This window comes from Gossypium hirsutum, chromosome A07 (assembly GCF_007990345.1).
Source record: "Gossypium hirsutum isolate 1008001.06 chromosome A07, Gossypium_hirsutum_v2.1, whole genome shotgun sequence".
Classification (NCBI taxonomy): Eukaryota; Viridiplantae; Streptophyta; class Magnoliopsida; order Malvales; family Malvaceae; genus Gossypium; species Gossypium hirsutum.
Window position 1 is genome coordinate 21,115,941 of NC_053430.1, and position 14,037 is coordinate 21,129,977.

The 14,037-nt window shown below is 29.7% G+C and overlaps 2 protein-coding genes across 3 annotated transcripts; both read right to left on the bottom strand.

Moving 5' to 3' along the window:
- Nucleotides 1–392: 392 nt before the first annotated feature.
- Nucleotides 393–1,406, bottom strand: LOC107956511 (NDR1/HIN1-like protein 1). The gene has a single exon (XM_016892144.2). It carries the CDS (start codon nt 1,318–1,320, stop codon nt 688–690), a length of 633 nt encoding a protein of 210 aa, XP_016747633.1. The 5' UTR covers nt 1,321–1,406; the 3' UTR covers nt 393–687.
- A 3,760-nt stretch (nt 1,407–5,166) lies between these two features.
- On the bottom strand, nt 5,167–7,651 carry LOC107953159 (NDR1/HIN1-like protein 10). 2 transcript variants are annotated; one of them, XM_016888396.2, is made up of 2 exons: nt 6,797–7,651; nt 5,167–5,402 (listed from the first exon to the last, which is right to left on the bottom strand). In XM_016888396.2, the coding sequence occupies exon 1, from the start codon at nt 7,508–7,510 to the stop codon at nt 6,803–6,805; it is 708 nt and encodes a 235-aa protein (XP_016743885.1). In that variant the 5' UTR covers nt 7,511–7,651; the 3' UTR covers nt 5,167–5,402; nt 6,797–6,802. The 2 variants fall into 2 exon arrangements, with proteins under 2 accessions (XP_016743885.1, XP_016743886.1); XM_016888397.2 differs by having other exon boundaries at nt 5,167–5,572.
- Between the last annotated feature and the right edge of the window lie 6,386 nt (nt 7,652–14,037).

A 14,037-nucleotide genomic window follows, 5' to 3' on the forward strand; every position in this document is an offset into this window, starting at 1 on the left:
CATCAAATATTAAAAATAACATAATTTAATTAGTTATGATTTGGTTAGAACTGAAATTTTCAAATTTTAAAAATACAGGGACTAAAAATAACCATATTAAAGTACAAGTATTAAATCCACAACTTATATAAAGTATAGGGTCGAATAGCAGAATTTAACCTTATTTTTGTATCTTAATGAAAGTCGTTGTAATTGTCAGTTTTGTACAGTCCCGTTATCTTGATTTACCTAATGTTTACTGTTTAATTTAAGGCTAGAGAACGTGACTCGAATGACTCAATGTCCTGCTACCATGGAACAGGATCCAAAATTTGTGCTATTACACATTAAACTAACCCCATTTTCAATGAAAGAAAAAAACAAAACAAAAACAGTCGTAATGATTCACTGGATTGAAGAAAGTTGCTGAAGCTTTTGCATTGCAGTTTCCAACGACATGCATACAACTCTAGAATTTCACAATAATGTATCATGACTTGACTCGGTTTGCTGAAGCTTGTTGTGGGTGCATAATTCGAAACTAGGTCTTTCAAGATTTCAACCTGCATTCTCAAATATAAAGAGAAGGTGGCAAAAACTTGAGTGATTCGTAAGTGTTCAGAAAAGAACAATTTGGGATTATATCCATAATGTGGCCTAGTAGGTTGGGTCAAGTCCTGACAAAAAAAAGGAATAAAGAAGGATCTGTTAAAGAGAAATATCAACTCTGCAAGTTTGGAGAAGTTGATACTTCATAGCAGAACCAACTTGGAAGCCCTTGATTCGATCACTAAACGAAATATAAGCAGGACAGTGGACGTTAATTTGATAGCGACGCGAAATCCAGGACCCAACTTTCCATTTTAAATGGCCGAAAACCTTGATGTCGAGCATCACCAACCCACCATTCATGTCAGCGCTCAACCCAGCCTGAAGAAATGGAGCCACCGGCACATCGTTACCGTACAAGAATGGGGACCAAATGGTGAAGTCTCGATGGCCCTGGTAGGTTGTGGGTAGGAGTGTGGGTAAAGTTATCTGCTGGTTACGATAGGATGCGAAGATATCGAGTTTGCGGTAGAAAATGCCGATCCTGCTATTTGGGTTCCTTGCAGCTAAAGTGATTTGGAGGTTGGAAGTGAGCAAGTGTGGGGCAGTACTAAGGTTGAAAGCAAAGATGGTGACGTCTTGGAGGAGGAATCTGGGCTTGGAAGGGTGGAGAATTGCCCATACCAGGAGGACTACTATGGCGCAAACTATCAATAACCCGACAATGGCTATCGCTATGCGCTTCACTAGTTGGTGTCCGTCCTGGTGGTGGGGGCAGTATTCTTCTGTCATGATTTCTGGTGGCGGTGGAGATGGCAAAGATTGAAAGCTTTTGGAGTGGGAGATTTAGCAACACGGATAACAACTAAGATGCCTCATATAAAGAGTTCTCAGTTGTGTATTAACTAGTAACGTTAATTAGGTGAAAATGAATCAAGCATTCAATTTAAAATTCTTTATTTGTTGGTATGCGAAATATTAATTTGAAGCATAATTTATAATTCTATATATAATGGGTGCACAAAATAATATCACATCTTTTAAAAATTTTAAAATTAATTTTACTTTTAATTTTATTTTAAAAAATTTAAAATAATATTTAATTTGAATAGATTAAGATTATATGTGAAATTTTGATTTGATTCTATTTTTACATATCACTAACAACATTATGTTAATATATTGCACACACAAACAATTATATTAAGCTAATATAAAAACAAATGTGTATATATATATTTTTTAAATGTGTATCACAAATTCATGTATACATATGAACTGTAATTTAAATTATATAAAATCAAAATTTATATATAAATTTAATATTTATCTCAATATATTAACATAAAAAATAATTTAATATTTAATTAATATAAAATAATACCCTGGTGTCATTTATAATTGCTCAATGTATATGATTGGGATTTGGGAGTTGTACTTTGGAGTAAAAGGAAGGATAGAATTGATGTGAATTGGCATATGAAATTGTTTAATCACCCTTCAAATGTTAAATTTTTTGAACAATATTTTGTATTTTTATTAAAAAAGGCAAAAAAAATCTTGAATTCAAATATTATAAATAAAAAATGTTATATTTTAAAATTTTAACCCATTTAAAGTATTAATAGTTGATTAAATGAGAAAAAAAAAACAAGATTTAATTTTGATGGTTAATTATTTAAAATTGAAGGAGATTAATAAAATAAATACAGACCTAATTAACCAGATGCCATCATTAATTATTATTTGGTTGATTATATAAAATTTGAGGGGATCAGTAAAATAAATATAGAAAGATTCCATCATTAATAATGAGTCAGTCAAACCTATTTTGGGATCCAATGCAAAAGTTGACGTGTACAGGTATATAGAGGCAATTAATATATAGATATATATATATAGCAATATTACTAGTGTTTTTTTCTTTTCTCAAAATCAATAAAATGATTGTTAAAGTTAATGCTAATTTCCCCTTCCACAATAATATATAGTTCACTATTGCACCAAATAGTTATGATTTGTTTTTGTTATACAAGGTTAATTTCTACTCCTAATATTTCTTTAATTTTTAAATTGAAAGAAAAATGTATTTGTTTATGGATTGGAGATCAAAACCCGTTATCATTGTGCACAAAATGTCATATAGAATTTGACCCACGTGAATTACTTTAATTTATGGAACTCATGAAAAAGCCATTTACTTGAAGCCTTGGTAATCAAGCAAAACACTTCAATACAACTAGAGTTATCAGGATAATTAATGTAAATTCTAAATGATAAATATGTATAAATTTTAAATCCCTTACTACTATCATCCTGTAGATAGGTGCAAATATTGACCCTCGATGTAACTCAATCTCTACAGTATGTTTTGGAGGAGCTCGACTATAAATAGATGTATTCTCTCTCATTTGCATTCACTCAATTGCAATCTTTCACTCAAAAAATCGCCTAAGGCTACGCGATTTGCTAACTAAACATCTAGCCCCATGACACTTGAGTGTGCTTGAATCCATGTTCTCCATATTGTTGTAATAACAACAGTACTTATTGAGTCAAGATTCAATCGTTTGCACCCAACACTTGTTGGTTAAATATATTATTTTTAATGACACATATTGTGTTATGCATGATATTATCAAATCAAATCATGATAAATTAATTTAATAATTTTTAAAAATAATAATATAATATTAATTACATTGCATTAATATGAAATTTTAAATTTAAATTCAAAATATAAATAAATATAACAAACAAAAAACATATTATCAATTAGAAAATAAATATATAATCGCTTTTTAAAAAAATTCTATTGAATGATTTAAAATATAAATATTATAATATTTTATAATACAATTTAATTAATTAAATTGATGTAATAATATTTAAAACATATAATAGATAATGTAAGTGTAAGTTAATGTTTGAAAATAATAATTTCAATATAAATTTAATTAGCTACTATAAAGATAATGGTACTTATAAAAATATATAATATTTTACTTAATTAATAAGTTATGTGAATTTTTACAATTGTAATTAATCATTAAACATGCAACTTGATCAATTAACTTATTAAATATTATATTATCAAATTTAAAGCATAATTAAGCTTTGATATTATAAAGATTATGACATGTAATGGTAAAAATACATCTCTAGTCCCTTTCAATTTTGATATTAAGTAAATTGGTCCATTTAAAAAATCAGAGCAATTTAATCCTTATTAATTTTGAAAGTGAGCAAATAAGGATAATTAGTCACGACGTTAGTGCATTCCATCAATAGTACATAATTTTAATTGATATAATAACAAATTTAACATTCGATATTTACATATTCTATCAATTTAAATAATTACTTGTACATTAGATTCTAATCTATGATATAGTATTACATAATATAATAATATAAAATATATATGTATAACTATTAATTATATTATATTAATGTATGTATAATATATATTGATTTATATTATATATTAAAATTTTTAGCTAAATTCACTTAAATTAGTATGGTATAAATTGTAGATCATATTCATGATCACAATGTTTATATAATACAATATTTTATAAAGTTGATATAATGTAATATAATATAATATAATATAATAATGCAAATTATAACAATAAATTTATATTAAAAGTAAAATTAGTTATTATGTAAAAAATAAAAAAATATTTATAACTTATAAAACATTAAAATTATTTAAATTCATTAAGCCAACCCGGCTTGAACTAATTTGAATATGATTTGAGCTCAAAAAAATTCAAATCAAAAAGAATAATTTAAAAAAAAATCCAAGACCGAAAATACTTTATTCAAGAAAATTCTAGTCTGAAGTGATTTAAACCCAAAAATGCATAAGTCCAAAATAATCTAAATCTGACAACACGATTTGAGCCCACTTATTTACCACCTTTACTACCAATATCAAAGATTGTCTTAACTTACATTTATAATTGTCATTGTGCAGATAATTTATATAGTCCCTATACTTTTTAAAAATTAAAAATTTAATTATTGTATTTATATTTCTAGAAATTTAATTCTTCTATTTTTTAAATTTTATGATTCAAGTTCAACTGTGAATATTGTTAATTTTTTTGGTTAAATTTATTGTGATATTTTAAAATAATAATAAAAAAGAACTCATTTGGTAGTCATTTAATTAAAAAAATTAACCTATTACCTATATTAACAGATACCTTTAAATTTTAAAAGTAAAAAATAGAAAAACTAAATTCTTGAAAATACAAACCCATGAACAAAATTCATAATTTTTAAAAAATAACATTTAATTTAAAAATTATTATTGTAGTTGTGGTGAAAGAAAAAGATTTAACTATATATATCATATGATCTACATACGGCATGTATGATGAGTCAAATTGAAAATAAAATTTAATGAAAATTAATATGATCTCTAATTTATCTTTCATCAGACATGATATATATTGAATTAATATGCTTGAAAAAATACATATATTTTGATAAATAAATTAAAAAGGTAACTTGCATGCTGTAGGAATTAATTTAATAAATCTCTATATTTTTGAGCACTAGATTTATTAATAAATCGCAAATTAGTAATTTATTCACTCTAGACTCAAATAAATATAACTTCTTGGCTGAAACTATAATTATAATTATATATAAATAGAACACCTAAAAGAGAACCATAAAATTTACATTTATATTTAACACAGGATGAAAGATAAATAAAGATTGTTGGGGGCAGATTAACATCCCTCAAAACTACTCAAACAATTCCTCCCATTTGTAGCCTTTTCATTCTTTCCCTGCCTCTTTTCTTCTCTATTCTTTCCCTTTTAACCATGAATGTCATTCATCTTAGTCATCTGCTCCTGAAAAATCCAAAATACAAACCAAAATCAAAAGCTGGAAGAATTTTGGTGCATGACAAAGAATGGCATATGCCATTGCAGATAAAGATGACAGCACATTCATCATCGCTCCCTCGCATCTCAAGTTTCATGAACCAAATTACGAGTGAAATTTGATTTACATTCCATGTCTGTCACCAAGAAAAACTAGAGTCAACATATGTAACACAAGTGACCAAAGAGTGAAAAAACGAATATCACCTACTCAAAGATGAGGACAAGAATATGATCATGAAAGCAAAAAGCTAAAAGATTCGACTCTCCCAAAAGAAGGTAAGGAGTACTATCAAGCAGTGAAAACAGAGTAAGACAGCACAACTAAAATCGAAAAATGGAAAGCACAGATATATAATCTGTTTCTAACATTAATTATAAGGGAAGATTTATTTCTCTGTAAAAGATTAGTAACTAGGTACCAAAATTCAGTTTCCAGTCCATTAACAAAACAGAGAAAGAGGAGCTTTGAATCTACCATTCGCAAACTTGAACATTAGAAAATAAAATTACTAGTTAGTAAATATGGAACCCAGTTCCACGAATAGGCCAAAAACAAGGATTAAACAAATCAACATAAATCTGTGACAGCTAATTAACATAGTGCACTGCTCTCCACTGTATACAAAAGGACTTACATTGAAATCCTCTCCCTTCCCATTAATCCTAAAATTTCCCCCCAAAAAGTAGTTCCATAGCCAAACCTCAGCATAAAACTGTTTAAAAAGATCCATCAGGTTTACGGGTATGGTCAAGTTGGCCATCCTTCCACCACCAACATTATCCCTTATACGAAGTACAAACTTCTGCCAACTGCCAAAGCAAATATTTACTTTCATGTTCGGAACAAAGTCAGCAGAGAGCCATCCAGTCTTTTATGGCAATATTATACCAGCAGTATCATTATAATTAGTTAGTACAATAACCAGTTCGATTGTATTTTGGATCAAATTTTGCCATTCTCAAAGCATAACCATAGCTGAAGGTTCAAACATCAAATCACTGTGCTTTAGCAGCATAAAACTTAAATCAATTCCGAATACATTGAAAAACCTTACATGGCAACATTATGTCACGGCTGCAATCATTTTCATTGAAGTTGAAATAAAGATGAATTTTAGCTTCATAACAAAGAAACTTCAGAGTCAAAACTGAATTCAAAGGAGAATAAAAAAGGAATAGGAAGTGAATAAAATAATTTACCAGGAACCATTAAACTACACATCCAACAACCTATTATTCAATAGATTAATACATAAAGACTAAAAATACGTTCTCATTGAAACTATTTTATCATTTTAAATCCTGGAAATTCCCTAAGTTAGCACATGATAAGGAAAGAAATTAAACTGAATACTCACAGTAAATCAATCAACACTGCATTTTTTGAAACCGCCGGTCATCTTTCCGGAGGAACCAGTAAGCGCCACGTCGTCACACCAAACCCTAAGTATCCTACGCCGTCCTCTCCACCCCCCGTATCGAAACGCAACGTCGGCGACCACCTTTATATTGAACTTGATCTCACCACGGCTCCTCTCCCCATTCATCGCGTCGACAACCTTTCCTTCCACGAAAGAATTCACCACCGAATAACTGGCCTCCACCGAGTTCACCACGCGCGTGCCCTGCACGAACGGTCCGATCCTCGTCTCAGTCAAGAAGTCGTCCTTGTGGAAAACCGACGAAACGATGTCTCCGTAGTAGATGGAGAGCTTCTTGTTGGGGTTGGAGACCTGGAACTGGGCATTCCACGTGCCGTTCACGTGCTGGTTGGAAGCGTTGAAGTTGGAAAGGAAGATGGATTGGATGGAGAAATCGGGGAGGTGAGGGCGGAGGACGAGCCAGAAGATGAGAAGGATGGTGCCGAAGATGATTAAGAGTACGGCGAAGGCGACGAAGAGGCGGCGGAAGAAGGTGGGGCGAGGGTTTTGAGGTGGGGGCGCTGGGTAGTAAGGGTATGGGCTGGGGTTAACGTAAGGGTAGGCGGTAGTGGAGGTGGCGGGGGGTGGCGGACCGCAGCCATTAACGTTATGAACCGGGTAACCAGTTACCGGTCTGGAAGAGTCCTGCATTTTCTTGTTTTTTTTCTTTCCAAAAGGAATTTGCTTTTGCTTTTGCTTTTCTTTTCTTTGCTTTGCTTGCAAACAGTGGAATCGGAATCGAAGAGATATTGGGGCGGCAAATAATAATCCTTGCTGTCACCAGTTAACAGAAATTTGTAAATTTAATGTTCAAGAATTAAATTTATAGTATAATACATATTTTTATGTACCAAAAATACATATCTATCTAGAATATATATAATATAATTTATAATCTATATAAAAATATGAGTTTAAAAAAAATTAAATAACAAAATTTAAACTTTTTTCTTTCATTATATTATTAAATTTATATTTACAAATGATTATCATATTTAATTTTAAATTATTAGTTTTGAAAAGTTAAAATAAAATAAAAGTTGCGACAACTATACATTTCAAAATAATTTATTTATTTAGTAGATAAAAGTTCGAGTTTGAAAAAACATTTGAATTAACAAAAATATCCATCATTTTTCTTTATATTATTAATTTTATATTTAAAAATCTTTATAATATTTAATTTAAAATTATTTATTTAAATAAAATAAAATTATTAGTTTGAAAAGTTTGAATAGAATTTTAAGTTTAATAATCATTTGTTGAATATGTTAAAATTGTTTTATTTATTATTTAAAATTTTTTATTATAATATTTGAATGGATAAATTAATATATTTTAATTATCTTCAATAATTCAAACAATAAACATTATTTTACGTTAACTTCTGTAATTAAAAATAAAATATTTAAAAATTCCAATTAAATATTAAATGTGTAAAAACACATAATATGTGATATTAAAAATTATTATATATAAATGCATAAATTTGGAAAATCTTTTGAACTGATAAAAATATTTTTACTTTTTAACATATTACTAAATTCACATTTAAAAATAAAAAAGTTGAAATAAAATATAAATTGTGATGATTATACATTTAAAATAATAATTTATTAAAAATTGAAGTTGTGAGAAATACACATTTAAAAGTAATTATAATTTAATTTATAATTATTAGTTAAAAATTGATGTACTACTTTTAAAATAGAAGTTGTGTTAATTTTATTTTTAAAAAATTGTCCTAACTTTATTTGTGTAAAATAAAGTTATTACTGAATAAATTTCTAAGCATCTTAATTATCGCTTAATTACTATTAGGCTTAATTATGTTAATTAATTATTATTTTAAATAATGTTACTTTGCATTAATTACATAAATAAACCGATATTATATGTTAAGGGAAAATTAGGAAAATATTCTAATTTTAAAAAAATATTAAGAGTTTTAGGTTATTTTTATCAAATTTAGGAAAATAGGTCGTTTTTGGGAGACTCGAGTACCACGAGGCAAAAGCGCACCATGCAATTGATTTATTTAAAATAAATAAATAAATAAATATATATATTAACTGTTGGATCGACAATGGTTAGTAAATCATTTGTTTTTTTACTCAACGACTATAAATTTTCAATGGTAAAATTTTTTCTTATATCCCTCCACACTTTCAAAATTTTTCATTCAATTCTATTCATCTATTCTCTCAAATTCTTCTTTTCTCAAATTTTATTCAATTTTCATCGTTTTAAATATTTTAAAAATGATAATGCCTCTAATTTGTTTGGATCGCAAACACATTTCCGATGTCCAATTATAAATGGTAAAAAAATATTATTATATTTTTACCTTAATTAATATCATTATTTAATTTGTTAATATTATTAGTTTTTTATTTTTTTTATGTTTAATCAAGATGAAGATCGAACTATTGAAACATATATACACAATTTAAGTGCAAGAGCACCGTGTGTTATTGATACACATGTCTCGTATGCTCGGCGGGACTAAATTGGAGCCCACACTTATTAGTGCTTTGCTAGAAAGATGGAAACCTGAGACATACACATTCTATCTTTCGTACGGTGAGTGTACAATTACTTTTGAGGATGTGACATTACAATTTGGTCTACTAGTTGATAGGTCAGTCATTTCGAAGTAGCGCGCATTGGTGATTGGAGCGCAAATTGCCACCAACTATTAGGCAAGGTGTTGAACAAGTTTATTAGTAACCAGATAGATATGAAATGGATAGAAGATAATTTCTTACATCTCGACAACTATTCTAGTGCGGTTAAAAGACAATAGTGCCCTCAACCATTCATATTGAGGTTGATTGGGGTTTTCTAATGCTAGATAAATCTCAAAATCTGGGACATTTAAAGTGGCTTCTACAACAAATCGACCTAAAAGAAGCCGGACGACTCAGTTGGGGAACAGCTATCCTAACTACATTGTATCGAGAGATGTGTCGGGGAATTGAAGCACAGAAAATCAAAATCAATGGTTGTATACTCTTTCGGTAATGAGCATAGTATCGCTTACCATGTTTACGTCCCCGAGTAATCTTTTCTTATCAATTCACACTCGTAATAAGGTAAGATTCATTTAATAATATAGTTACCATTTTTTTTTCATTATTGTATTTTTGGAATAACATGTTATTTGAACAGGTGGAACAATTACTTGAGTCATGTGGGTATACCGAATGAACTTGAAGATATCCAGTTATTGTTAAATCAAAATTCAAAAGTTGATGTTAGTTTTTGAATTTTTCAATTACATAATAATTATGTAAGGATTTGAAATTTAATGTTAGGTATATAATAAAATTTATAATTCATCCTGCAGTTTGAATAGATGCGATACTCTAATATGAGAATTCAAGAATGCATCCTAGTCAATTTTTGAAAAATTGCAATAACTAGCATGTTAAAGTGTCATTGATAGTTTTTGCAACGATTGAGGTGCATGAATTTTGTAACAGCCCAATTTCAGTGAAATCGGAATAGTAGTTTCGGGACCACGAATCCAAGTCCAAAAAATGAAATTATTTAAATTTCATAAAATGATAGGTATTATGATAGGAATATTGCATGAAAAATTTTATTGAAAATTTTTTATCAATTATGTGTCTAATTGCAAAAAGGACTAAATTGAATAAAGTGTCAAAGTTGAATTCTAGTAGTTATAAGGATTAAATAGCTATAGAATTAAAAGTGAGAAGTCCTTATATGGCAATTAGACCATTGTTGAAAAATATGTAGATATTTTTAACGAGTCATCCATGGAAAAATTGAAAAAGGTTAAGGACTAAATTGGAAATTGAATTAAATAAAGTATGATAAATGATTAAATAGAATTAAACCGATTTTATATCTTCTTCTTCTTCATAAAAATACATGGAAACCCTAGGAGAGAGAAAAGAAATTTCTCAAGCTTGAATTGGTAAGTTCTATGTCCCGTTTTTAGTGATTTTTATATTTTTGAGATCGGGAAAGCTTAATTTCTTTATTTGGGTGATTAAATTGAAAGAAAACTAAAGTTTAGAAAATTAATCATGAATGAATATGATGTAAATTGAAAGTTTTTTTTATAGAAAATGAAAGGTTATTGATAGATAAATCACTTATACAAGGTGATTTTTAGTGAAAACATGTGTAAGGATTAAATTGTAAAGTAGTGAAATTCTTGGAAAAATTATAAAATTTATGAAATATATGTGCTATAAAAGTTATATTGGAATTTTGAATAAGTTTGGAATAATGAGTAAATTGCATGAATTTCAATTTCCGAGTTTAGGGATGAAATTATAATTAATTAAAAGTTTAGGGGTAAAATGGTACTTTTGCCTAAATTGTGAAATGGGCTTGATTAAATGTAAAAATCATAGAATTGATGATTAAATTTATTTATATAGATCCAGAAGTATCGAACAAAGAAAAAGATCGAAGGAAAGAAAATGTTTTAGATTAGTAGATACGATCAATTGTCAAGGTAAGTTCGTATAACTAAATTAAGCATGTAAATGTGTTGAATTGATTGTTGAAATATGTGCATCATGATTTGTAATTGGTATGTACATGTAATAAACCAATGTTGATTTATGATTTACATGTAAATGATAAAATATTACATGAATCCGTTTGAATATTGATTTCCGATTGGACAGGTGATTACCGATATAAATGAGATCTTGCATGAGTTGCAGAAAGGTTGTCCCGAAAGGGTAATCTTTTGATCTCATTATGAAAAGGAAATGTACCCCTTGTGTGTACCATGTGAAAAGGGATAACTTCGTTTATCTAATGTGAAAAGGGATAACTTTGGCTATCGAATGTGAAAAAGAAAGGTATACCTTATGTATACCACATGAAAAGGCTATGTGCACTTTGTGTGTACACTTGGAAAGGTTAGGTATACTTTGTGTATACCATATGGAAAGGAAGGGTATACACAACTTTGTGTATACCACTTGAAAAGGAAAGATACACTATATGAGTACACTTGAAAAGGTTATGTGCACTTTGTGTGTACAAATTGGAAAGAGTATGTACACTTCGTGTGTACCACTTGAAAAGGGAATGTACACCTTGAGTGTACAACTAGAAAAGGAAAGGTCCATCGAAAATTCAAAAATTCAACGGAAATGCATTAACAAGTGAAATAAGAAGAAATGACATGATGAGCTCATCTATGCATAATAATGTTTTTATACTAACCAATTTGGTTGAAAGATTGTGTATAGACCATATTTGCTAGTTTGCTAAATTGATGGATAAATTGCCTTATGTGTGATTTATTTCTTATATATATAAATGGTAAGTGTAGTTTGGTTATATGAACTTACTAAGCATATAATGCTTACTAGGTTTATTTTTCCCTGTTCTATAGTGCTCGAAACTCGTGAAGGTTGGATTAGGTCGAAGCATCGTCACACTATCAACTCCTTAATATTGGTATAAACAATAAACTCATTTTTATATAATGGCATGTATAACCTAGCCATTGGAATGGTTAGTAATATGTATTTTGAGATAATGCGGTATGTTCATGTTCAACAAGATATAAATTACTTGTCATAAAACATGATTTACAAACCAATGAAAAGGTAAGCTTCAAGGTATGGTTAAAAGTTGGAAATGTTAGATTGAATGATGGAAATTGGTTGAAATGAATGGTATATACTTGTAAGTTTTTGTGCAGGAAATTAGTTAAGTTTGGGTGAGAAATAGGGCTAGGAAATGGCCTTATTTCGTCCACATAGGTAAGACACACGGCGTATGTCTAGGCCGTGTGTGACACACGGACAGCCCACAGGCGTGTGAAATGACCGTGTGTTCCCTACATCCTTAAATATGAAGTCAGTATAGTACACGGGCAAATAACATGGCCGTGTGATTGGTTGTGTGAAGAACACAAGTTTTAAGCATGGTCGTGTGTCAAAACTGTGTAAAAATGGCTTAAAAATGGTGAAAAATTGGTGTACCACACGGCCTAGCCACATGGGCGTGTGCCCAGGCCGTGTGCCCCTTTAATACTTAAGAATTTGCAAGTCAAAATTCCACACGGGCTGGCCACACGGGCGTGTGCCCCTATCTTCAAGGTAAAATTTCCAAAGTCGTCAGTTTAGTCCCAAATCATTTCCAAAACATGTATTGGGCCCTGTAAGCCCATTTAGGGACTTTATGGTGAAATATGACAAGTTTTGATTTGGAATGCAAAATTTTGTCTCAGTTTTATACAAATGCTAATGTATAAGTCTGATAATGCCTCGTAACCCTATTTTGATGACGAATACGGGTTAGAGGTGTTACATTTAATGGTATCAGAGCTACGGTTTAGCCGATTCTTGGACTAATGTAGCAAGTGTGAATTTAGCTATACATGCCATTATATAATTGATGATAGTGTAATATCTCCTGACTATTTTAAATGTGTTTTTTATATAGTAAATGTCTTTTAACCGAGCAAGAGTAGAATCTGAGGAAGCTGAAAGTTCTTCTCAAGCTTCCGTACAACGAGCTATAAATGGTAGTAGTAGTAGAAGGTCCGAATCAGAGGGCCGAAGTGAATATGCTAAAGAGGTTTTCTTTGAAATGTTGGATAAATGGTTTCCTGAATATTTGAGAAGAAATTCTGCTGCTTTTCAATCATAACCTCCCCCACCAAATACTCAGACTGTTCTTGAGAGACCATCGGATACTGAAACTGTTAGAATTCGTAAGGCTCCAGTGGATAAACTCAAAAAATATGGGGCTGAGGAATTTAGAGCTACAATTGATGATGATCCGAAAAAAGCTGAATTCTGGCTAGAAAATACTACTCGAGTGTTGGATGAATTATCATGTACTCCAGCTGAATGCTTGAAATGTGTTGTATCTTTGCTAAAGGGCACGGCTTATCACTGGTGGAAAACAGTAAGTTTAGTAGTTTCAAAAGAAAATATTACTTGGGAATTATTTTAGTCTGAATTCAGAAAGAAATATATTAGTCAAAGATTCCTAGATCAGAGGAACATGACCGTTGCAGAATATGAAAGGGAGTTTGTACAGTTAAGCCAATATGCTAGTGAATGGGTCCAAATACAGGCAGAAATGTGTAAACGTTTCGAGGAAGGATTAAATGAAAACATAAAGTTACTGATTGGTATCTAGAAATAAGAGAGTTTGCAACACTT

Excerpts from the sequence above, each read along its gene's own strand:
- LOC107956511 (XM_016892144.2), bottom strand. The coding sequence starts at position 1,320 with ATGACAGAAGAATACTGCCCCCACCACCAGGACGGACACCAACTAGTG.
- LOC107953159 (XM_016888396.2), bottom strand. The coding sequence starts at position 7,510 with ATGCAGGACTCTTCCAGACCGGTAACTGGTTACCCGGTTCATAACGTT.